The 26,079-nt window shown below is 37.8% G+C and overlaps 1 protein-coding gene across 1 annotated transcript in view; it reads right to left on the minus strand.

Annotated features, from left to right (window-relative positions):
• The window catches only part of LOC123514879, a 573,117-nt gene that overhangs the window by 517,610 nt on the left and 29,428 nt on the right, over positions 1-26,079 (minus strand). Inside the window, exons 3-4 of the mRNA XM_045273138.1 lie at positions 17,900-18,086; positions 17,601-17,713 (exon numbers count right to left, since the gene is read on the minus strand). Of these exons, the coding sequence (XP_045129073.1) occupies positions 17,601-17,713; positions 17,900-18,086 (300 nt within the window). The remainder of the gene's footprint in view (positions 1-17,600; positions 17,714-17,899; positions 18,087-26,079) is intronic.

Consider the following 26,079-nt stretch of genomic DNA (forward strand, 5'->3'; position numbering starts at 1 on the left):
CTCCTCCTCCTTTACCCACTCTGTCTCTCCTCCATATATTATACCTTTTACCTATGTCTATTTTTATTGCCTCATTTAACTTTGTTTCCACCAGGCATACAATATCTGGTTCTTCTTTCTTTATGTAATCTCTTAATTCTAATTTACTAGATAAAATCCCATCTATGTTTGTATACATCATTTTTAATCTCTTGTTCTTATCATTTTTAGTTAAACTTGCTCCATTTTTGCTCTTTTTTCTCTTTTATATACCATTTCCTTATCCTGTCTCCTATAATTTTCCAAAAAAATGCCTTCTTCTCCTCTGACCTTTCATTATTTTTTTCTCTTGCTTCTGCCACCAGTTCGTTGTCTCTTCCTTTCCTCCTCGTTTCTATTTTTCTTTATATATATATATATATATATATATATATATATATATATATATATATATATATATATATATATATATATATATATATATATATATATATATATATATATATATATATATATATATATATATATATATATATCTTTCTTTGCAACCTTCTGTTTCTCTGAGTTTTGTTTTTCTATATAGTACTTCTTCTGCTGCTGCTTGTGATTTTAGTAATATCTTAATTGGTCTCACTGTTCCTTCTTGATATGGTCTCATTCTATGGATTTCTTCTACTTCCTCTTCTAAGTTCTGTCTATCCTCATCATTCAGATGTTTTAGTAGGTCTTTTACTGATTTCATTTTGTCTTTTTCCCTTCTTGGTCTATATTTAACATTTTTTTCTTTCAGTCCAAAAATAATTACACTTTTTTTTCCGCAATTTCTCTTACTAAATTTTCTTTTTTCTTGAGGACTCCTATCATTTTGCTTGTCATATTTTCATCTCTTTCTTTTAACTGTTCTTGAAATACTTCTTGAAATGATTCCTTGTCTTTCTTTTCTTGGATTCTCCATGCTTGTACTTCTTTTTTAATCACATCTTGTACTCTTTCTTCTTCTTTGTTAACTAGATCTTTTAGCTTTTCTTTTCTTTCTCGGCTTTACTTTAATCCTTCTTCCATCAATTTCTTGTAGTTCGCTATTTGGACTTTTAATTCTTCATTTTGGTTCTTAGCCTAGTTTCGTTTCTTCCACTCTTTTATCCTTTCTTTCAATTTCTGGAGCTCTTTATCCTGTTCTTCATTCTCTTTCATTCCCATACTCTCCTTTATCAATTTATCTAATTTCGTTTGTGTGTGTGTCATGTGTGTGTGTGTAATTCACTGTTTGATCTGCTCAGTCTCTGATCAGCCACTTTACTCATCAACAGCTCAGAGCTCATTATTTCCATCTTATCCTGAGACCAGGCACACCACACAACTCACAACTCCTCATTTACATCTGTATCACTCATTATGAACACTACATCAAAGAACACCCAAATATCTCCAGGCCAATCAACTGGTCCTCTGTGCCAGCTCCACTGAGCTGTGTGTGTGTGTGTGTGTGTGTGTATTTACCTAGTTGTATTTACCTAGTTGTAGTTTTACAGGGCCTGGGCTTTATGCTCGTGTGGCCCGTCTCCATATCTACACTTATCCAATCTTACTTTAAAAGTGTGCACACTCTTGCAGACACTACTTCTTCATCTAAACTGTTCCACGTCTCAATACATCTCTGCGGAAACTATATTTTTATATCTCTCAGACATCTTCCTTTCTCAGCTTTTTACTATGCGATCTTGTGCTTGGTGTCATATTCTTCTCTCAGGATCAGTTTCTCATTATCCACTTGGTCCATTCCGTTGATCAATTTATAGACTTGTATCAGGTCTCCTCTCTCCTTCTTTGTTCCAAGGTTGGTAGATCCATAGCCTTTAGTCTCTCCTCATATGTCATCCCTTCAAGTTCTGGGACCATTCTTGTAGCCATTTTTGTAGCCTCTCAATTTTCTTATGTGTTTCTTTTTATGAGGGTCCACACTACTCCTGCATATTCCAATCTGGGTCTTATTATAGTAATTATCAATTTCTTCATCATTTCTTTGTCCATGTAGTGAAATGCTACTCCAATATTCCTTAGCAAATTATATGTTTCTCTAAAATTCTATCAATATGGCTTACTGGTTGATTGTTTTCTTCCATCGTCACTCCTAAGTCCTTTTCCTTTTGACTTTCTCCAGTTCTACTCCATCTCCCATCTTATAGATTCCCACAGGTCGTCTTTCACTCTTTCCCATTTCCATGACATGGCTTTTGTTCACATTGAATTCCATTTCCACTTCTTACTCCATTCCCAGATCTTATTTAGGTCTTCTTGCAGTATTTCACAATCCTCCTTTTGCTTTATAACTCTGCACAGTTTCGTATCATCCAAAATAAATTTATGTAGCTGTTCACTCCTTCTGGCATGTCGTTAATATAAATGAGGAAAAGTACTGGTGCCAATACTGACCCCTGTGGCACTCTGCTTTCTACTGCTCTCCACTTGGACTTCATATCTTTAACTACCGTCCTTATTTCTCTCCCCCTCAAATAATTTTCTATCCATCTCAATGTGCTTCCTTTTAAGCCACCCTTCTCCTCTAACTTCCACAGTAATCTTGCGTGTGGCACTTTGTCAAACGCCTTTTTTAAATCCAAATAGATGCAGTCAACCCATCTCTCTCTCTTGTACTCTATCAACTATTCTAGAATAGAAACTCAATAAATTAGTTACACAAGACCGTCCTTTTCTAAAACCAAATTGGCTATTTGATATTAATTTGTTGTCTTCAAGAACTCGATCCATTGTTTCTTTATTATTCTTTCACACATCTTGCATATTACACTAGTTAGTGATACCGGTCTGTAATTTAAAGGTTCTTCTTTCCTTCCGCTCTTATATATGGGAACCACCTCAGCTCTTTTCCATTCTACTGGCACTGTTCCATTTTCTATTGAGCATTTTATGATGTTGTATATAGGACTTGCTAGTTCTTCCCTACATTCTTTCAGTATTCTGCCTGAGACTTCATCTGGTCCCATTGCCTTCTCTTCATCCAGTTCCTTCATTAACTCTTTTATTTCAAGCTTGGTTACTTTAATCTCTTTCATATAGATTGTCTCTCTATTACCCTGTGGTCTCTCAAATTTGGATTCTTTAGTAAAGACCTCCTGGAATTTTTTATTTAATAGTTCTGCCATACTTTTGGGTCTTCCACCATCCGTTCTCTCCTTTTAACCTTTCTATTGTTTCTTTTTGCCTAATTTTTCCATTTATGAATCTATAGAACAATTTTGGTTGCTCCTTACATTTTTCGACAATATCTTTTCAAGTTCTTTTCCTCTTCCTTCCTCACCTTAACATATTCATTTCTGCTGCCTTGAAGTTTTCCTTGTTTGTTGGATTCCTATTTCTCCTCCACCTTTTCCATGCTCCATCTCTTTTCTCCTTTGCCCTAGCACACCTTGCATTAAACCAATCTTTCTTTCCTTCTTCTTTTGGTCTATATTTTGGGACATATTCCCTGACTCCTGTTTTGTAAATTTCCAAAAATAAGTTACATTTGTCTTGCATTGTCTCTGAGTTTTCCATCTCCTCCCAGTCTACATTTTTAAAATAGTTCTTGAGATTCTCAATATCAGCCTTTCTGTAATTTAATTGGTCTCCTTTGTATGAATCGTCTCTATCTTCCTTTCCTTCTTCTATATCTATTTCTAATATTGCATGGTCACTCTTTCCCAATGGGCACTTATATCTTATATCGTCATTCATTTGTATACCCCTTGTAAAAACTAGGTCCAATCTCTTGCTCATCGTTTCCTCTGAATCTTGTGCATTCCTTTACTCTCTGGTCCATCATATTGTCTATCATTAGGTTCAAGAATCTTTCTCCCCAGGCTTCTTCCCCCATACCACTTTCATAATTTTCCCAGTCCACTTCTTTACAGTTGAAATCTCCTACTAATATCACTTTTCTCCTTTCTTTTTTTCTCATTAGACTCCTTATTGTGTCATCTATCATGTCTTTATATTCTTGATTGGTCCATGAATTTGTTTTTGGTGGCACATATGTTACAATGATTGTTAACTCTTTTTTATTAATATGTATCTTAATATACAATACTTCTGCTTTTCCTTCCCCACATTCCACTTGTTTGATCACTATCTCCTTCCTTAACATTATCATGACTCCTCCTCCTCCTTTACCCACTCTGTCTCTTCTCCATACATTATACCTATTATCCAAGACCATTTTGATTTCCTCATGTAGTTTTGTTTCAGCCAGGCATACAATATCTGAATTTTCTTTCCTTATGTAATCTCTTAATTCTAATATACTTGATAAAACCCCATATATGTTCGTATACATCATTTTTAGTCTTTTGCTTTCATCATTTTTAGTTAAACTTGTTCCACTTTTTTCTCTTCCTTCCCGTTTATATACCATTTCCTTATCCTGTCTCCTAGAATTCTCCAAAAAAAATGCCTTCTTCTCCTCTTCTGACCTTTCATTATTCTTTTCCCTTACTGCTGCTGCCAGTTCATTGTATCTCTTCCTTTCTTCCTCATTTCTATTTTTCTTTATATAGATATCCTTACAGCCTTCTGTTTCTCTAAGTTTTGTTGTTCTATATAATATTTCTTCTGTTGCTGCTTGTGATTTTAGTAGTATTTTAATTGGTCTTGTTTTTCCTTCTTGATATGGTCCCATTCTGTTTATTTCTTCTACTTCCTCTTCCAAGTTCTGCCTATCTTCATCATTAAGACTCTTCAGTAGATCTTTGACTGATTTCATTTCTTCTTTTTCTCTTTTTGGTCTATATTTTATATTTTTTCTTTTATTCCAAATCGACTACACTCTTCTTTTTTTCTGCAATTTCTCTAACTAGATTTTCTTTTGTCTTGAGGACTCCTATCATTTTGTTTCTCATATTTTCTTTTTTCTTTAAGTTGTTCTTGAATCACCTCCTGAAAATCGGCCTTATCTTTCTTATCTTGGACTCTCCATGCTTGTACTTCTTTTTTAATCACGTTCTGTACTCTTTCCTCTTCCTTGTTTACTAGATCTTTCAGCTTCTCCTTTTCTTTCTAGGCTTTACCGAGTCCTTCTTCCATCTGTTTCTTAAAGTTATCTACCTCCTTTTTTAGTTCTTCGTTTTCCACTCTTAGCCTAGCTTCATTTTCTTCCACTTTTCTTATCCTTTCTCTCAGTCTTATAAACTCCATTTCCTGTTATTTATTCTCTTTCATTTCCATCTTCTCCTTTATCAGTTTATCTAGTTTACATTCAATATTTGATACTCTCTTAAGTAGTGAAGTTGTCGTCGTATCGAACCCTTGAATCTTCTCCCTCACCGACATAGTCATCATCAGCCCTTCTCTATTTTCATGTCTGCATTTGGATGGAATATCTTTTCACTCATTATTCCTTACTAATTGATTTCATGGAGAGTCCACTAACTGCCCAGGCCACTGTAAATACTATACAACAGGTGTAGTGAAGATCAGCTGATCGTGGAACTGCGCCAGTGCGTCCGCTCTCAACCGTGTCTCTCCATGTGAGTGTGTGTGTGTGTGTGTGTGTGTGTATTTACCTAGTTGTATTTACCTAGTTGTAGTTTTACAGGGCCTGGGCTTTATGCTCGTGTGGTCCCGTCTCCATATCTACACTTATCCAATTTTTCTTTAAAACTATGTACACTCTTTGCTGATACCACTTCCTCACTCAAACTGTTCCAAGTCTCAACACATCTTTGCGGAAACTAAATTTTTAACATCTCTCAGACATCGTCCCTTCCTTAGTTTCTTACTATGCGATCTTGTGCTTCTAAAGTCATATTCTTCTCTCAGGATCAGTTTCTCATTATCCACTTCATCCATTCCGTTAATCAATTTATAAACTTGTATCAGATCCCTCTCTCTTCTCTGCTCCAAGGTTGGTAGATCCATTGCCTTTAGTCTCTCCTCATATGCCATCCCTTTAAATTCTGGAACCATTCTTGTAGCCATTTTTGTAGTCTCTCTAATTTTCTTATGTGTTTCTTTTTGGGAGTCCACACAACTCCTGCATATTCCAATCTAGGTCTTATTTTAGTACTTATCAATTTCTTCATCATTTCCTTGTCCATATAGTGAAATGCTACTCCAATATTCCTTAGCAAATTATACGTCTCTCTGAAAATTCTATCAATATGGCTAACGGTTGATTATTTTCTTCCATTGTCACTCCCAAGTCCTTTTCCTTTTTACTTTTTCTAGTTCTACTCCATCTCCCATCTTATAGATTCCCACTGGTCGTCTTTCACTTTTCCCATTTCCATGACATGGCTTTTGTCCACATTGAATTCCATCTCCCATTTTTTGCTCCATTTCCAGATCTTGTTTAAGTCTTCCTGTAGTATTTCACAATCCTCTTTTTGTTTAATGACTCTGCACAGTTTCGCATCGTCCATAAACAGATTTATGTAGCTGTTCACTCCCTCTGGCATGTCATTTATATATACGAGAAAAAGTATTGGTGCCAATACTGACCCTGTGGCACTCCGCTGTCTACTGTTCTCCACTTGGACTTCATATCTTTAACTATCGTCCTTATTTCTCTCCCCCTTAAGTAATTCTTCATCCATCTCAATGTGCTTCCTTTTAAGCCACCCTTCTCCTCTAACTTCCATAGTAATCTTTCATGTGGCACTTTATCAAAAGCCTTTTTGATCTAAATAAATACAGTCAACCCATCCCTCTCTTTTGTACTTTATCAACTATTCTAGAGTAGAAACTCAATAAATTTGTCACACATGACCGACCTTTTCTAAAACCAAATTGGCTATTTGATAATATTTTGTTGTCTTCAAGAAACTCGATCCATTGCTTCTTTATTACTTTTTCACACATCTTGCATATTACACTAGTTAGTGATACCGGCCTGTAATTTAAAGGTTCTTCCTTCCTTCCGCTCTTATATATGGGAACCACCTCAGCTCTTTTCCACTCCACTGGCACTGTTCCATTTTCTATTGAGCATTTTATGATGTTGTATATTGGACTTGCTAGTTCTTCCCTACATTCTTTCAGTATTCTGCCTGAGACTTCATCCGGTCCCATTGCCTTTTCCTCATCCAATTCCGTCATCAACTTTTTATTTCAAGCTTGGTTACTTTAATCTCTTTCATATAGACAGTCTCTCTATTACCCTGTGGTCTTTCAAATTTGGATTCCTTAGTAAAGACCTCATGAAATTTACTATTTAACAGTTCTGCCATACTTTTGGGTCTTCCACCATTCCGTTTTCTCCTTTTAACCTTTCTATTGTTTCTTTTTGTCTTATTTTTCCATTTATGAATCTGTAGAACAATTTTGGTTGTTCCTTACATTTTCGACAATGTCCTTTTCATAGTTCTTTTCTTCTTCCTTTCTCACCTTAGCATATTCATTTCTTGCTGTTTTGAAGTTTTCCTTATTTTCTGGATTTCTGTTTCTTCTCCACCTTTTCCATGCTCCATCTCGTTTCTCCTTTGCCCTAGCACATCTTGCATTAAACCAATCTTTCTTTCCTTCTTCTTTAGGTCTATATTTGGAACATATTCCTGACCCCAGTTTTGTATATTTCCAAAATAAGTTATATTTCTCTTGAACCGTTAATGAGTTTTCCATCTCCTCCCAGTTTACGTTTTAAAATAGTTCTTGAGATTCTCAATATCAGCCTTTCTGTAATTTAATCGGTCTCCTTTGTATGATTCATCTCTATCTTCCTTTCCTTCTTCTATATCCATCTCTAATATTACATGGTCACTCTTTCCCAATGGGCACTTGTATCTTATATCATCGTTAATTGGTATATCCCTTGTAAAACTAGGTCTAATCTTGCCGGCTCATCGTTTCCTCTGAATCTTGTGTTTTCCTTTACTCTTTGGACCATCAAATTATCTATCATTAGGTTCAGAATCTATCTCCCAGGCATCTTCCCCATACCACTTTCATAATTTTCCCAGTCTACCTCCTTACAGTTGAAATCTCCTATCAATATCACTTTTCTCCTTTCCTTAATGATTCTTGTAAGACTCCTTATTGTGTCATCTATCATGTCTCTATATTCTTGGTTAGTCCATGAGTTTGTTTTGGTGATATGTTCCAATTTGTGTGTGTGTGTGTGTGTGTGTGTGTGTGTGTGTGTATTTACCTAATTGTATTTACCTAATTGTAACATACGGAAAAGTGTATGCTGTGTGTCCCGTCCATATCTATTAATGTCCAGCTGTTTCTTAAAATCATGAATATTCCTTGCGTTGACCACTTCCACGTCTAAACTATTCCATGCTTCCACCCTTCTATGAGGAAGCTATATTTTTCACATCTCTCCTATAAGTGGCCATTTTAGTTTTTTCCCATGCCCTCTCGACATTCTTCCATTCCACATACACAGATCTTCCCTATCCATTTTTCCATGCCAATCATCACTCTGTATATTGCTATCAGGTCTCCCCTTTCTCTTCTGTTTTCCAGGGTCGGAAGTTGCATTCTTTTCAGTCTGTCTTCATAAGTCAAATCTCTTAAGTCAGGCACCATTTTGTTGCAGCCCTCTGTACTTTCTCTAGTTTCCTTATGTGTTTCTTTAAGTTCGGAGCCCACTGTATTGTTGCATATTCAAGCCTCGGTCTTATCATTGCAGTAATTATTTTCTTCATCATTTCTTCATCTAAATATCTGACGCCACTCTTATGTTCCTCAATAAGTTCAATACTTCTCCAATTATTTTGTTTATATGTCTCTCTGGCGATAGGTCATTGGTAATTGTCACCCCAAGGTCTTTTTCTTCATGACTGGTTTTATGTCTTCATTTCCTATCTTGTACATACTCCTGATTCTTCTTTCACTCTTGCCAAACTCTATTTTCTTGCATTTTGTCGTGTTGAACTCCATTTGCCATGTACAGCTCCATTTCCATATTCTGTCCAAGTCTTCCTGGAGTAGTTCGCAATCTTTGTCACATCTCACTTTTCTTAACAATTTTGCATCGTCTGCAAATAGGCTCACATAACTGGACACCCCATCCACCATGTCATTTATGTAGACTGAACATTACTGGTGCCAACACTGATCCCTGTGGAACTCCACTCTCCACCAATCCCCATTCTGATGGTCTGTCCTTAATTATTGTTCTCATTTCTCTTCCTACCAAAAGTCTTCCATCCATTTTAGTAAACTGCCATGCACTCCTCCTACCATTTCAAGTTTCCAGATCAGTCTCTGGTGTGGTACCTTATCAAAGGCCTTTTTAAATCCAGATATATTCCATCAGCCCAACCATCTCTTTCCTGTATTACATCTATCACCCTCGAATAGTAACATATCAGGTTTGTCGTGCATGAACGCCCTTTCTAAAACCAAATTGACACTCACAAAGTATGTCATTTTTCTCCAAGAAGTCTGTCCATCTATTCTTCACCACCCTCTCACACATCTTAGCTACCACACTTGTAAGTGACACTGGTCTATAGTTCAATGGGTCTCTCTTGTTACCTGATTTATAGATTGGGACAATGTTAGCTCTTTTCCAGTCTTGGGGCACTACACCTTCCCTTAATGAGGCATCAATTACTTCACAAACTTTTTCTGCCAGTTGCTCCCTGCATTCTCTTAAAATCCATCCTGATACCCCATCAGGTCCCACAGCTTTTCTCACTTCTTTGTGTGTGTGTGTGTGTGTGTGTGTGTGTGTGTGTGTGTGTGTGTGTGTGTGTGTGTGTGTGTGTGTGTGTATTTACCTAGTTGTAGTTTTCACAATGTTACAAGGCGGGACGCATGTAACTTATCTTTCGAGAGACATGAGGGGATGGAGGGAAGGAGAGATGGGTTCTTGTCCCTCAAGAGAGAAAGAGGAGAGAGAGAGAGAGAGAGAGAGAGAGAGAGAGAGAGAGAGAGAGAGAGAGAGAGAGAGAGAGAGAGAGAGAGAGAGAGAGAGAGAGAGAGAGAGAGAGAGAGATGGGAACAGTCTATGCCATTGGGTAATTTTAGACACAAGGCAGGACGCATGTAGCTTATCTTTAGTGATTAATGGAGACAAGGATGGTGGGAGGAGCACTAGGATTTCAAAGACAGCATACGGCATGTGTAGTTGGTATCCAACACACTATACGGGACAACTGAACTGAAGAAAGCTCAGAAAAGAAATAAGACGCCTACGTAGGCATCACCGTATTGAAGGGGTTAAGGCTAGTTGTGATCTCATTGAAAGTTTCCTGTGTGTCTCACAACTCAAGAGGCCAGTCACAGCTTGCCTTCTAAAGAAAACTCTCCTACTTCTCATAAAACTACATGCACTTACCACACACACACCCTTCACTTAAACTTCAAAATTTAAATAATGGCAACTCCAAACCCAGCCTCAGAGTCCCCTTCTGGAGAGGGCACCACAAATATCCCTCGGTCGGACTGCCCTCTCGTTAGCAACCCAACACCGTTGTCAAGATAAAAATTGTCACTGTATAAGAAGATGCAGAACACTATTGCTGTAAGGATGAACACACGAGGCAAGAGGACGAGGCAAGGAGACCAGAGCGAGAGGAATGCTCCTCAGCAGGGAAGGTAGTTTGTCATCAAGCCCTCATCACACACCTATCGCCGTTTCCAAGCACCGCTCCACCACCTGCAGCCCTAACTACTCACCAAGCCGACACAGCCTCCCACCTCCAACAAAGATCATCAACCAACCACCTACATTACCACCTGATGTTTCCTTTAAAAGCTTTAAGGAATGGAAGCATAAGTGGGCAAATTACTCTATGATGGTTGACTTACTATGTCTGCCTCTCCACAAAGAGCTGATACAGTTTCGTTTATGCCTCTCTCTTGAAACAAAGCATGTGTTACAGCAAAAGCTACACATACCCTCAGATGACACACTCCCTGTGAAGGATATACTGGACAAGCTGGAGGAGCACGTCAAGAATCAAACCAATGAGGCACTACGATGACACACCCATGAAGCCACCTGCAACACCACATCTGCAATCACGTCTCCTTCAACATCATGCCATACCACTTATCAATATAAGAAGACCAAAAACAAGTCCATAGTCATCACCTGATCCACTATGTACCACCTTTACCCAGGCACATTCAGACAATTAATGCCCAGCATCAGAGTCAGTGTGCCATGACTGTGGAAAGAGGGGACACTGGTCTAAAATAGCAAGATGCCTTGCAAGGAATGCCACCTGCAGGATCTGTGGTCAAAAAGATCACTACGATCGATGTTGCATCCCCACAAAGTAAAAGTTCAAGCCAAAGGGAAAACAATCTCAGGTCAGTGGTGGAAGCACTCAGCATCAGGGTAATGTCAGTAGAAAACATGGTCAGCATAACAGACACAGGGAATGGATGGTGTTGCTGCTGGGATTGTGTGGAGACACGAATGACAGGACGACTGAAGCTGTGAAGGAATTCCAGACGAAAATGTGGTGTGCTAGATGTGTGAATCAATAAGATGAATTTTGATGATTATTTTCTGTTCGCCGTTTTTCTCTTTTTCCTTACAGGAGGGGCCATTACAAAGGCCAGACTCACGAGCAGTTCCGAGTCACCTGCAACATCAAGATCAAGATCACATCAAGAGAGTGAGTTCAGCTTCGTGCACCAAGACTGAGTCTCCACAGCAGATCAGAGTCACCATTATGCATGGTAATGTGTCAAGCACCCTTAGTATGATCGCTGACATTACTCTGATTGGCCTGAACAGCTTGCATCACCTAGGTCTGTCGAAGCAGGTTCTCCAGTCTCCTCCACAAGCTAAATACTTCACTGCTGAAGGATCAGAGATGGCACCACCCCTTGGTTCGTTCAAGGCCAAAGTAATTTTTACCGACAATACTACAGCAACATGGATCAATGTGCATGAGACATTACCACCACCCTTGTTGTCCTATCAGGATTACAAAGATCTGGCTATCATCTCTGATGGTTTTCCGAAACCCATCCTCATGATGACGCACGTTAATAGGTTGCATGAAACCAATGTCACCAGCCCAGCTTACTCATTCACAGTCACAGCCAAATCCAGCAACATCCCGCTACCTCACACGTCATCACAGCTGCCTTTCACAACCAGCACGACTCCTGCACAAGGCAGGAAGTTCTTAACGAGTTAATTCAGCGAAGTACTCATGACTAAGGACGATCTGCAGACATAGCCACTGAAGAAGATGGTTTGCCCCCAATGAAGATTCACCTTCAGGAAGACGCAAAGCTCTTCGCTATCTACATCCCTTCTCTAACACCTAAGGCTTTTCAATAAGCAGTCAAAGCTGAACTGGACTCATTGATGGCACAAGGAATCATCACTCCTGCAAGTAAAGACCCATCTCCATGGTGCCACCCCCTCATTGCTGTTGCTAAGCTAAGGTGTTAGGATCACCACCGACTTAACAAAGCTCAACAGCCAAGTCTCAAGCCCAGCACACCCTTCTCCCCATATTTTTGGCAGCAATATGCAGTGTGAACCCTAAGGTATACTACTTCACTTCAGTGGATGCCTTGTGTGGCTACGGACAGAAGAGGACAGAAGAGGACCAACATCTCACCACTTTCATAATGCTATATAGATGCTTTCGGTATTGCTGGCAGTCCATGAGTTTCTCCACCATAGGGGATGCCTTTTGTCTTAGAGGAGATATGGCACTACAAGACATACCAAACTATGTCAAAGTATAGTGGATGACATCCTCCTTTATGACAAGGATTACCTAGTACACTTGCATCATGTCCACATAATTCTCACCATGTGCAAAAGAAATGGGATAATGCTCAACACAGACATGTTCACTTTAGCAGCACCAACAGTGTCTTTTTGTGGTTCACATCCTCTCAGAAGACGACATGGCAGCAGATCCAAGGAAGGTTGAGGCTATAGCAGAATTCTTCACCACTACCAACAATACAGACCTAAGGTCTTTCATGGATCTTGTCAGAGTTTTTCCCACATATCTCAACTGCTGCAAAACCTTTACGTCCTCTCATGAGTCCTAAGTGAGCATTCACACGGACCCCTGACCATCATGAGGTTTTCAAGAGAGTGAAGGAGGCCCTCTCAAGCCCACCAGTGCTGGCAAACTTTGACCTAGCCCTGTCCACCATCTTGTAGACAGATGCATCTAGTCTCCATGGCATTGGCTATGCTCTGTTGCAAGAATATGGTGGTGAACAGTTGCGACTTGTATAGTGTGGATCTAGGTTCCTTATTGACACCGAGACATGCTATGCAATTATTGAGTTGGAACTACTAGCTGTGATCTGGGCTACATCAAAATGCAAGTTCTAACTCACCTGTCTCCAAAACTTTTAACTTGTCATTGACCATTGCCCTCTTATTCCAATTCTCAATCACTATACCTTGGATGTGATTGAGAATCCCAGTTTGCAACTCAAGGAAAAACTATAAGCCTTCCAGTTTTCAGCAAAATGGTAGCCATGAAAACAACTTTGCATTCCAGATGCCCTCTCCCATTATCCCGTCAACCACCCAAACCCTAAGGACAAAATGCTGGGCCACAGGCAGTCCAGCCACTTGCAGATTCTCCTGACCCAGCAGCTGACAAAGTTATGAAGGACTTCCATGAACCAAAATGAAATAACCTGTCTTACCTGATACTAGTGAAATGCATGAGGAACGGTTTCCCAAGTAACTGGTATGCCCTACACAACACGCTGCTGCCATTTTGGATGCTGAGAGAGGACTTCTACATTTACGGGGATCTTGTGCTATATGGTGCACATATCGCCTTACCAGCTGCTCTCCAACGCACATTCTTAGCTCACCTCCACAATAGTCATCAAGGGGCAGAAACAACCAAAAGATGTGTGAAACAGACAGTGTTTTGGCCCAGTACCAATGCTGACATAACTAACACTGTTTGAGCATGTGAACCAAGTGCTACAGCCCAACCAGCAGCAGGTACCACTCTTCAACAATGACATCCCAACCAGACCCAGCGTCAGCAGATTTCTTCTTTGTGACCAGGAAGTTCCCCATCATCATTGCTGATCGTCATTCCATGTGGTTGTGATACTACAACTGCCCTTACCACATGCCAGTTTCATCACTACTTCCACAATGTGGGCATCCCTGTGTGGCTCAGGACCTACGGCGAACTCCCAGTTTATGAGCCGGGAGTTCACAAGTTTCCTCAACCATTGGGGAGTTCGGCACATGGTACTTACGCCATATTACCCACAGTGAGGCAGTGGCATAGTGGATAAGATGGTGAGCATGGGATCGGGCAGACATCCACGCATAGGTTTGAATCTCACCACATATCACCTTGATACTTTGCCATTTGTCAAGTGGTTTAAAGTTACTTACATGTCACCATGATACCCAGGTTCTAGGTGGTTATACCAAAGATGCACTGGGGTGGTGATATGGCCCCTAATATGTGTACCACTATAAATAAAATTGTCAGTGCCACTAGTGGGTGGAAGCTTAACAGCACTTCCAATATTCAAGTTACCTAGAAGCACTATAGGCTAGGACATAGAAAAAAAAAAAAGTCAAACAGCCACACAGAGGCAGCCATGACGACCATCAAACACCTGATCATGAAGGTTACCCAGTCTGGTAACATCAACTGTGAGGAGTTTGACCGGGCTCTTCTCAAGCACTGAAACACTCCCACACACACCGGACAATCCCCAACATAAATCTTCATATGGACACCATCTTCACACCTGCACGCCTGCTCACCCAGAGTCCTTCAAGAAGGAGCAGCATGCTAGCATAGAGGCATGTGACCATCGACCTGTAAAGTGAGCCAAAGATGTCGAGGCATATGCCTGTGTCTTACCCATGTTGCTGCTGGACCAGTATGTTCATATGCAGGATCCATTGTCACTCCCTTGGGACAAGGTGGACACCATCATGGGTGTCAGAAGATACTGCAACTACTTGATCAAGCTTCCTAGTGACCAGGCATGGAGGAGAAACCAGTGTCTCCTCTGCCCCGTACACATTCCAAGTGATGGCACCTGACATGCCCTGTGTCCCCATACACAACCCAGCCCCTCACCACTCAGAGCAGATTTGTCAGCAGCAACAGTAGTAGTACACTCAAGACTCACCTATGAGTGTGGGATATGCATTAAGTATACATGAATGTATTTAGCTACTTTATTTTTAGCTGGGAACTCATGCTTTCCCACCCGAGAAAGATAATGATCATTTACTGGAAGACTCTTCAGATGAGTATGATTCAGTTTATGATCTTGAAAAAAAGAAAGAGGAGACAGTGAAACAGACAGATGTGTAGAAAACTCTCGGCAATTAGTGGGGAGCAGTCTCATGATGATTCTGCCTTGCTGTGAGGCACACGCATGAATGGGCAAAGGTGGTGAAGTATAGGAAAGGGAATGTTTTGTTAACATCAATGGGTGGCCACAGTAAGGAAGGGGTTAATAAGTCAGCTGTGTAAACACTGATCTTGGCACTGGCAAGACATGTAGTGCCACAGCACACATGCCCCTTATGTTTTTCAAATGGCTTCAACAAATCCTCATGTCACTGGGACGATGAGAGTTGTCAATATTTCTAGCCAGTATATAAACTGAATGGCTTGAAACTAATAAAAAATACCTGACAGTGCATTCAGGATAGAGCATAAAAGAAAATTTAAAATAAAAATCCTGAAAATGTCCAACTTATCTGATATCGATCTTATTCAAGTCTGATTTAACTGAAGTTTACTGTACTTTGGATTATAAATTGGGTGTTCTTTTGGCATGGCATCAGTAAATTTTTCCTCTATCTCCAATGGAAAAAATGTCAGAATTAAAACAAAACCAAATGTGATCAACTATTTGGAATTAAATATGTTAATGTCCTGAGGTTCCACAGCAGTATTGCATTTCCATAAATATTTAATGGCAAAGCAATGATACGATGTTCAGAGCAGAGGAACATGAATTAAGCAAAGAGAACTACAAAACCACAGCATGTGAGAGATGAAGTTGGGATAGGAGAAATGAAGACACTGGATAGTCTTAACACTGGACCAGTTCTGTTATCTGAAGGATACTGGAACAGAGGCAAGGATAGCATATGCAAGGAGAAAAATGAGATAAACTTGTTGCTCAAAAGCAGTAAAATTCTGTATATTTCTACTGTGCTTATGGAATAATCATAATTACTGGTGTTTAAACATGGTCAACAATCTAAGAAATAAGGACAGTAGAACAAAAATTACTAAGATATTACTATATATATTGAGCATATGAATTAGAAAGACAGGTTGTGTAAAGCAGTGATGAAGTGTAAAGTGGTTGATGTGAAGAATATGCTGAGGATGTATAGGCCAGAAAAACGTCAATGTTTGTATGATGATTGTAGCCAATTTCTCTCATACTCTCTCCACTCTATAAAAGTTTTATCTTTTATTATTTTTTTTTTTCCTCTCAGGCTGCATTTACATTAAATGAATCCATTTAAATAAATTCATGAAGAATGAATACCATTCATGATTAGTCTTCATTTGACACATTAATTTCAAAGTAACTTTACACCAAGAAAATTGAGTAAATTCAAACCATACCAATAACTATTGAAGATTGAGTCAATGATTTGCTTGGGTACATTTTTTTTCCCTCAGTCACAGTCATTCCTGCAAGGAGTGATTAATCTAGTACAAGAGAGACATCTTCCATAAGACATCTCATCCCACATCGAAAGGGCTGCCCACACCAAGAAAGCGACAAAGATGTGCTCAAAGTTTGCTGAACTTCCAACAACCATAATTTTGTTATTATATAAGCTCTTACAATAAAATTGGTCTCAACATTATTGGGAGACAATCAAAACCATGATCCCCAAAAAATGTTTAAAATCATGATATTCATTATTTTTTCAACAAATTATCCCATTGCTTTTGGAAATATACCGAGGTTTGAATGATTTTTTTTCACTTAATATTGAATACAATAATAATGATTCAGGAAAATAGGCTGAAAATACAAAGTAACAATACTAACAATAACAAAATGGAAAATTATTCCTTACGAACTGAGTAAATTAAATTCACTTAGTGTATACGCAGCCTTACTTCACTCATTCTGATTGATGCATGTCATCAGACCTCTTCACTACCAGACTTAATAAATGATAATGGATGATAAATGTTGGAAATTTCAAATAAATTTCAACAAGTATTAACTAGAAAAAAAATTTATGTTTATTCAACTTATTCTGTTAATTTGTAACATTAAAATTTTTTATTACAAGAAGAATTTCATCTGAAGAAAATTATGTATTCACATTTCCTTTAAAATAATAGGAGGGAAGTAATGTTTAACCACAAGATTTAAACACTACACAGTATAAAAAAGATAGAGACAACCAAACAAAAAAGATGACTACAGTTTGTTAATCCAATCAAGGATATGCTACTAAACTTAGATCAAGGTGGGTGCCAATATTTCAGCAACTCAATTCAAAATTATTAAAACTTCTTTAAAGAAGAATAGCATTAGCAAAAATATTGCTTATGAACCACATCCTATTCCATGTTTTATATTCCTCTTCTATATCATAATACAAAGACAAGTATCATATTTAATCCTTGTATCGACTTATGAGGTTAAATCTTCAGCTTTTACTATTGTCATCTACACATACTTACATGGATTTCATATTTCCAACTGTTCACAGCTTCATCGGTGAGAATTTTCGTAAAAGATATAGTCAGTCCTTCTCTAAAGAATCTCTGACATGCCTCACTTCTAGTATCTAGTCCTGAGGAAAAATTGTATTCAGATATATAAAACCAAACTAGCATGGTTGATATGTTGAAGTAATGTCATGATGTAATCATCATTGTGCAACAGTTTCAATTTAATAACATGAAGATTAATTTGGTAAGACTCATATAGTCAAGACAGAGAGAATTAAACCTAAGAAATAAGTGTTGTGCCAACTCACCTCTCTGACAAAGGTCAATGGATGCCTCAAGAAGTACCTCCAACTCACACTTGGGCAGGACAGGGACAACCCACCTTTGGCGATGGATCATCTCATCAAGGCGGGCCAGGGCATCAAGGGGGAAGTCTGGCTCTGCCCCACCCACATCATCTCCTTCCCCTTCACCCAGCACTTCCCCATCCCCACCCTCCCAAGGAGAAAATTATGAGTACCTTTAGGAAGGAAATACAAAATTGAATAGGAAATTATTTTAAGTTTCATACTCTTTCTACTTATAACATGAAGATATCTGAGGCAGTACATATTCATGAAACTGTTTTACTGATACTGAATCTTAGCAATGAAATGTGCCATACTGCGGACAAAATGGGAAATTATCATGACTCAGAATAGTTATCATAACCTGCACACATCAGTCATAAATACATGTAAGATGCTAAAACACAGTCCATCTTGTCTTATCACAGCTTGTGACACACACTCCCACTATAAAGATGGCACTTCACATCTGCTCAGAAATTATTTACCCAGAAATGACATATTGAATGAACTTAGTGAGAAGATACCATTTACACTGTGTACTCTCTTGTCACTAATCTAGTGAGGGAAATCTTAGTGACATAAAAAGAAGCCTTCGAAATGAAGATAATAACTAAGATAACTTGCTAGGGAAATAAAAAGTACTAGAAACAAGTTAAGTGTGTGGTAGTGATGGCCTTGGAATCATCAAGAAACCTGTCTTTGTTATCCCATCATCATACCTGTCAAGTCTTGCGTTCTTTTGCGTAAGTCTTCCGTAATTCCTATGATTTTCAAGTCTTACAGCGCAAGTTGAAAATTTCACATTTTTCTCCACATACATTTTTTGTCATATATACAATACTTTTCAAGTGTTATATATATATATATATATATATATATATATATATATATATATATATATATATATATATATATATATATATATATATATATATATCAAAGATGTCATATATATATATATATATATATATATATATATATATATATATATATATATATATATATAGGTAACTCAATTTACACGATAGATGTGTTCCAAGAGGTATCGCGTATATCAAAATTCGCGTAAAATAAACTTGTAATTCTCATAAGAAACAATAAATAATTGGGGGGGATGCAGGATGTGGTCCAAAAAAATTCGTACAAAATACTCTATTTACTTGGCTAAATTAACATGTTTTTATTATTTACCATTCTAAATAATAGAAGTGTAAGCAGAAAGCAAAAAATAATAAGAGAAAACAACAAAACAAAGAATACGTAAACACAACACTCACTGTGTCACTGCCTTCACCACTCACACCAGTCAGTGACCATCTTCCTCTGAGCTTTTCCACTTTATCAAAAATCCACTCATCAAAAATAACCCTACAGTATAAAAGTAAACACTAGTAAAAAAATAAAAGCAGGACACCAATGTTTTTACCCCTCACACTCGCCGTCGCTGTCCACACTCTGCCACGAAGTTTGAACTTGCGTCTGGCACTCAGTTTGAAAATGCGGTTGGGCCAAATCACTTATAAGCAAACCGATCGCACAAATTTAATTAATTATAATATTTTTTCGGTCGCGTATTAACAAAAACGCGTAAATCAAACATGCATAAATCAAGAGTTACCTGTGTGTGTGTATATATATATATATATATATATATATATATATATATATATATATATATATATATATATATATATATATATATATATATATATATATACTCGTATATGACATCTCTCCCAACACAGTATTGTAAACAATACTGTTTTCCTTAAGTGATGTTCATATTGTGTATGTTTCCATTGTTTTAGTTTTCATTCTGCATTTGTTTTGAAACAAATAAATACTGAATGAATGGTTTTCTTACAATTTGATTAATGATTTATACACAAAGTTATGGTCTCTAACACAAAATCTTACAACAATACACCACAGTAGCTTGACAGGTATGCATCATTAGAAAACTATGTTGGCTTACATTGAGGCACTTTTACAGGATTGCATTTACCTTTATATAAAGACTAGGTAATTATTTTTCCACTGTCTCTTTTTCCAAAGATGTTAAGACATAGGAAATATCTATAGGAGCTACAACTTAATACCATATATGTTGATGTATTGGAATTAACCTTCTTGAAGAAAGTTTCTAATAATTACATACTGTGCATCTAATGTGTTTATAGTATAGATGCATATGCTTCTTAACCAAGGCTTATAGGTATGGATTTGAAGCAGTAGTGTATTAAGTTCAAAAAGTTTTACAAAAAAAAATGTTACTAAAAAATAAAAAATTCTCTCTCTCTCTCTCTCTCTCTCTCTCTCTCTCTCTCTCTCTTTCCATCTCCTCTCCTCTCGTCCCTTATCTCTGACAGACACTAAAAGAAAGAAGAGGAACGGAAAAGAGGAGGAACATGACAGAAGAATGATCAAGGAAGTGGAAAAAAAGATGAAGAATGGAAGGACAGGGATAAGTAGAAAGAATAAATATGAGCATATGAGCAGCAAGGGTGAGGAGTGACTACAGAATCAGAGGAAGAGAGGAAGTACAGGTATTCCCTTTTCTACAAATCACAATAACAGATGTTCTGTTCTTATGATATTCAATTTCTAATACCCTATAGTGCAACTGCTCTAAAACCCAGTGTTTGGGTGGGGTTAGGGAGGGTAAAAAGACAAAATCTTACACTATGGGAGGAACAGAAATTCAGAAAACAAAAGAAGAAAAAGATCTGGGTATTACAATAAATGACAATCTATCACTGAAAAAACACCTAAACAATATATAGTTGGGGAAACATACGAGTTACTAAGAAAAATGAAATTGGCATTTACCTACATAGATGAAGAAATGATGAAAAAACTATCAAAATACATTATTCAACCTAAACTGAATGTGGTCACCACTTAATAAAAAAAGATATAAGGAAGATAAAAAAGGATTCAAAGAGCTGCAACCAAAATGGTTCAAAGTTTGAGAGACCTAACTTATGAAGACAGATTAAAACGATTAAAACTTTCAACATTGCAACAGCTATCTGACGCGGATATACCTCGCTCCGCGTATTATAGGCCAGTGTGATATCCCCTTAAGAAAAATAGTTTTCCAAACAAAAGCATAGAAATATAGAACAATTTGGATGAAACAGTGGCTGAAGCAAGAAATATTCATGACTTTAAGACTAAACTGGACAACTATAGATATGGAGACAGGACAGCATGAGCATAGCTCTTTTCCTGTACAACACAACAATGTAAATACAAAGAGGTAAGTACACACACACAGACACACACAGATGGAGAAAGAAAACCAACAACTAAGGAAACAATGTGAAGAGATGAAGGCTAAACTCATGGAAATGGAGATAAAAATATCCGAAGGGGACTTGAGGAAGGAGGAATGCCATAATCTAATTGATACCAGGATGAAAGAAGTGAACCATGAACATCATGAGGTACAAAGGTCATTTAGGGAGATAGTAAAAAAGCAGGAAGAGGAAAAGAAAGGGATTACACAGAGGGAAATGGTAAAGGCACTAAAGGAAAATGAGTATGTGGTGAGAGATATTGCTGAAAAGAAAAAAATGTGTGATCATAATAGGATTGCGGAAGGAAACTAACAGGAACTGGCAGGACAGGAGGGATAAGGAAAATGACAGGATTAAGTCTTTACTGAACAAGATCTCTGTGGAAGAAGAGGACCTATATGCTGAGGTAGAAGAAAGTGTGAGATTGGGAGCTTTTGAGGAAGGCAAGAATGGACCATTAAAATTGAAATTAAAGTCTCAGGTGGCAGCGGAGGCCTTGTTGAGGAGGGCTTGGAAACTTAAGGACTCTGAGGAAACCAAAACAATTTACATAAGAAGAAATATGTCACAAGATGAGCGAATGAAAATGAAGGAGCTTGTAACTGAAGTGAAGGAGAGGAATGACAAAAGAACAGAGGAGGAAAAGACCAAGTTTTTTTGGAGGATGAGAAATGGGAGGCTAAAGAAGTGGTGGATAAAACAGACGGAATAGGCATTACATGGAAGAATGAGACTAGGAATGGAATAAAAGTGACTTACACGAACATAGATGGATTTCTGTCTAAGAGGCTAGAATGTATGGATTACCTAAGAAATAACGAACTGGACATGTGTGTAGTGGAAACAAAGCTAAGGCCGAAATAAAGCTAGACTGGTTTGTTGTAAAACACTACAAAGTATGGAGAAATGATAGAAAAATAAAGGAGGTGGTGGTATAATGGTTCTTACTAAGGAAGATCTGATAGTGAAGGAGGTGAACTATAGTAAGAGAAATGAGGAAGTGATAAGTATGCTTATAACAGATGGCAAGAGGGACATTAATATTATAACAGTATACATACCACCCAGAACCAGTGCTTGGGAATATGAACAGTACCAAATGGTGATGAGAAATACTCTAGACAGAATGAAGCAAGAACTCATCAGAAAGGATAGAGTGATGATAGTTGGAGACTTTAATTGCAAGGAAATAGTGTGGGAAGACTACAAAGTGGTGAACGGTGGTGAGTGGGCAGAAGAATTGTTAAAGGTAGCAACAAATAACTTGATGACACAGTGGGTGAGATCACCAACAAGGTGCAGGGGACAAGATGTTGCAGCAAGGTTGGATTTGGTATTTACCAGGGGAATCTCTAAAAGAGGAAATTGAACATGAAAGTCCCTTGGGGAAAAGCGATCATGATGTCCTAAGCTTTGAGCTGGATACGGAATTAAGCACGAATAAGATTGTGGAACACAAGGAGGAAAAATTAAATTATACTAGGGCAAATTATAACCATATAAGGGAGTTCTTTAATGAAATTGAATGGTCCGTAGTATACCAGGAAAGGGATATGCATTTGAAATACGATAAATTTATGGATTTGTATAACTCTGCTGTGAAAAAGTTTGTGCCATATCACAGAAAGAGGACTTTAAATAATAAACAGTGGTTTAATAGAAATTGTGAAGAAGCAAAAAAGAACAAAGAAAAGGCATGGAAGAAACTTAAGAAAAACAGTGATGTATTATCAAGGAAGTCTACAAAACAGCAAGGAATAGATATGTTGAAGTAAGGAGAACAGCACAGAAGGAATATGAACAGAGGGTGGTGGAAAACTGTGATAGTGACCCAAAATGTTTTACAAATTCATAAATGGAAAACTAAATAAAAGGGAGGCAATAGAAAAGGTAAAAATGGGGAAGAAGTATATGAAGATGCTGGAGATATAGCTGAAATTTTGAACGACAACTTTTGCAAAGTGTTTACAAAGGAGGAGCATTTTATAGGAGGAAGGCCTACGGAAATAAAGCAAATGCAGGACATCATGGTTACTAAGGAAGATGTAAGGAAAATTATAAGCAATCTGGATATTAATAAATCAATGGGGCCTGATGGCATATCTGGGAGGTTGCTAAATTAATGTAAGGATCAATTCTTGAACCCCGTATTTGATATTGTGGAAACCTCCATACCAACAGGATTAGTCCCGAAAGAGTAGAAAAGAGCTGACATTGTGCCTGTATATAAGAATGGTAGTAGAATGGAACCGCTAAATTATAGACCAGTATCGTTGACTAGTATATTGTGCAAGGTATGTGAAGAAGTAATTAAAGCAAAGTGGAGTGAGTATCTAGAAAGTGAAAACATTCTGAGTGAAAGGCAGTTTGGTTTCAGAAAAGGAAGATTGTGTATCCAATTTATTATGTTTTTATTCAAGAGTGACTGACATACTACAACATAGAGAGGCATGGGTGGATGCTATCTACCTGGACTTGAGAAAGGCCTTTGATAAAGTACCACACAATAGACTGATGTGGAAACTAAAGATGATTGGAGGAGTAAATGATAAACTAGCAAAAAAGATGGAAAATTACTTAATGGGAAGAAAAATGAGAACAGTGGTGAGAGGAAGTAAGTCCGAGTGGAAGAAGGTAACCAGTAGAGTTCCACAAGGGTCAGTGCTGGCTCCCATCATGTTTTTGATTTATGTTAATGATATGCCAGTAGGAATTGACAGTTACATGAACATGTTTGCGGACGATACTAAAATTATGAGGAGAGTAAAGAATGTGGAAGATTGTAACAAGTTACAGGAAGATCTTGATAAAATAAATTCAACATATCTATTCCTTGCTGTTTTGTAGACTTCCCTTGATAATACATCACTGTTTTTCTTAAGTTTCTTCCATGCCTTTTCTTTGTTCTTTTTTGCTTCTTCACAATTTCTATTAAACCACTGTTTATTATTTAAAGTCCTCTTTCTGTGATATGGCACAAACTTTTTCACAGCAGAGTTATACAAATCCATAAATTTATCGTATTTCAAATGCATATCCCTTTCCTGGTATACTACGGACCATTCAATTTCATTAAAGAACTCCCTTATATGGTTATAATTTGCCCTAGTATAATTTAATTTTTCCTCCTTATGCTCCACAATCTTATTCGTGCTTAATTCCGTATCCAGCTCAAAGCTTAGGACATCATGATCGCTTTTCCCCAAGGGACTTTCATGTTCAATTTCCTCTTTAGAGAGATTCCCTGGTAAATACCAAATCCAACCTTGCTGCAACATCTTGTCCCCTGCACCTTGTTGGTGATCTCACCCACTGTGTCATCAAGTTATTTGTTGCTACCTTTAACAATTCTTCTGCCCACTCACCACCGTTCACCACTTTGTAGTCTTCCCACACTATTTCCTTGCAATTAAAGTCTCCAACTATCATCACTCTATCCTTTCTGATGAGTTCTTGCTTCATTCTGTCTAGAGTATTTCTCATCACCATTTGGTACTGTTCATATTCCCAAGCACTGGTTCTGGGTGGTATATATACTGTTATAATATCAATGTCCCTCTTGCCATCTGTTATAAGCATACTTATCACTTCCTCATTTCTCTTACTATAGTTCACCTCTTTCACTATCAGATCTTCCTTAGTAAGAACCATTATACCACCACCTCCTTTATTTTTTTCTATCATTTCTCCATACTTTGTAGTGTTTTACAACAAACCAGTCTAGCTTTATTTCGGGCCTTAGCTTTGTTTCCACTACACACATGTCCAATTCGTTATTTCTTAGATAATCCATACATTCTAGCCTCTTAGACAGAAATCCATCTATGTTCGTGTAAGTCACTTTTATTCCATTCCTAGTCTCATTCTTCCATGTAATTCCTATTCCGTCTGGTTTATCCACCACTTCTTTAGCCTCCCATTTCTCATCCTCCTAAAAAACTTGGTCTTTTCCTCCTCTGTTCTTTTGTCATTCCTCTCCTTCACTTCAGTTACAAGCTCCTTCATTTTCATTCGCTCATCTTGTGACATATTTCTTCTTATGTAAATTGTTTTGGTTTCCTCAGAGTCCTTAAGTTTCCAAGCCCTCCTCAACAAGGCCTCCGCTGCCACCTGAGACTTTAATTTCAATTTTAATGGTCCATTCTTGCCTTCCTCAAAAGCTCCCAATCTCACACTTTCTTCTAACTCAGCATATAGGTCCTCTTCTTCCACAGAGATCTTGTTCAGTAAAGACTTAATCCTGTCATTTTCCTTTTCCCTCCTGTCCTGCCAGTTCCTGTTAGTTTCCTTCCGCAATCCTATTATGATCACACATTTTTTTCTTTTCAGCAATATCTCTCACCACATACTCATTTTCCTTTAGTGCCTTTACCATTTCCCTCTGTGTAATTCTTCCTGCTTTTTTACTATCTCCCTAAATGACCTTTGTACCTCATGATGTTCATGGTTCACTTCTTTCATCCTGGTATCAATTAGATTATGGCATTCCTCCTTCCTCGGAATGCACAAGATTCAGAGGAAACGACGAGCCGGCGAGATTGGACCTAGTTTTTACAAGGGATATACAAATGAATGATGATATAAGATATGAGTGCCCATTGGGAAAGAGTGACCATGCAATATTAGAAATAGATATAGAAGAGGGAAAGGAAGATAGAGACGATTCATACAAAGGAGACCGATTAAATTACAGAAAGGCTGATATAGAGAATCTCAAGAACTATTTTAAAAACGTAGACTGGGGGGAGATGGAAAACTCAGAGACAATGCAAGACAAATATAACTTATTTTTGGAAATATACAAAACAGGAGTCAGGGAATATGTCCCGAAATATA

Source organism: Portunus trituberculatus, chromosome 38 (genome assembly GCF_017591435.1).
Source record: "Portunus trituberculatus isolate SZX2019 chromosome 38, ASM1759143v1, whole genome shotgun sequence".
Classification (NCBI taxonomy): Eukaryota; Metazoa; Arthropoda; class Malacostraca; order Decapoda; family Portunidae; genus Portunus; species Portunus trituberculatus.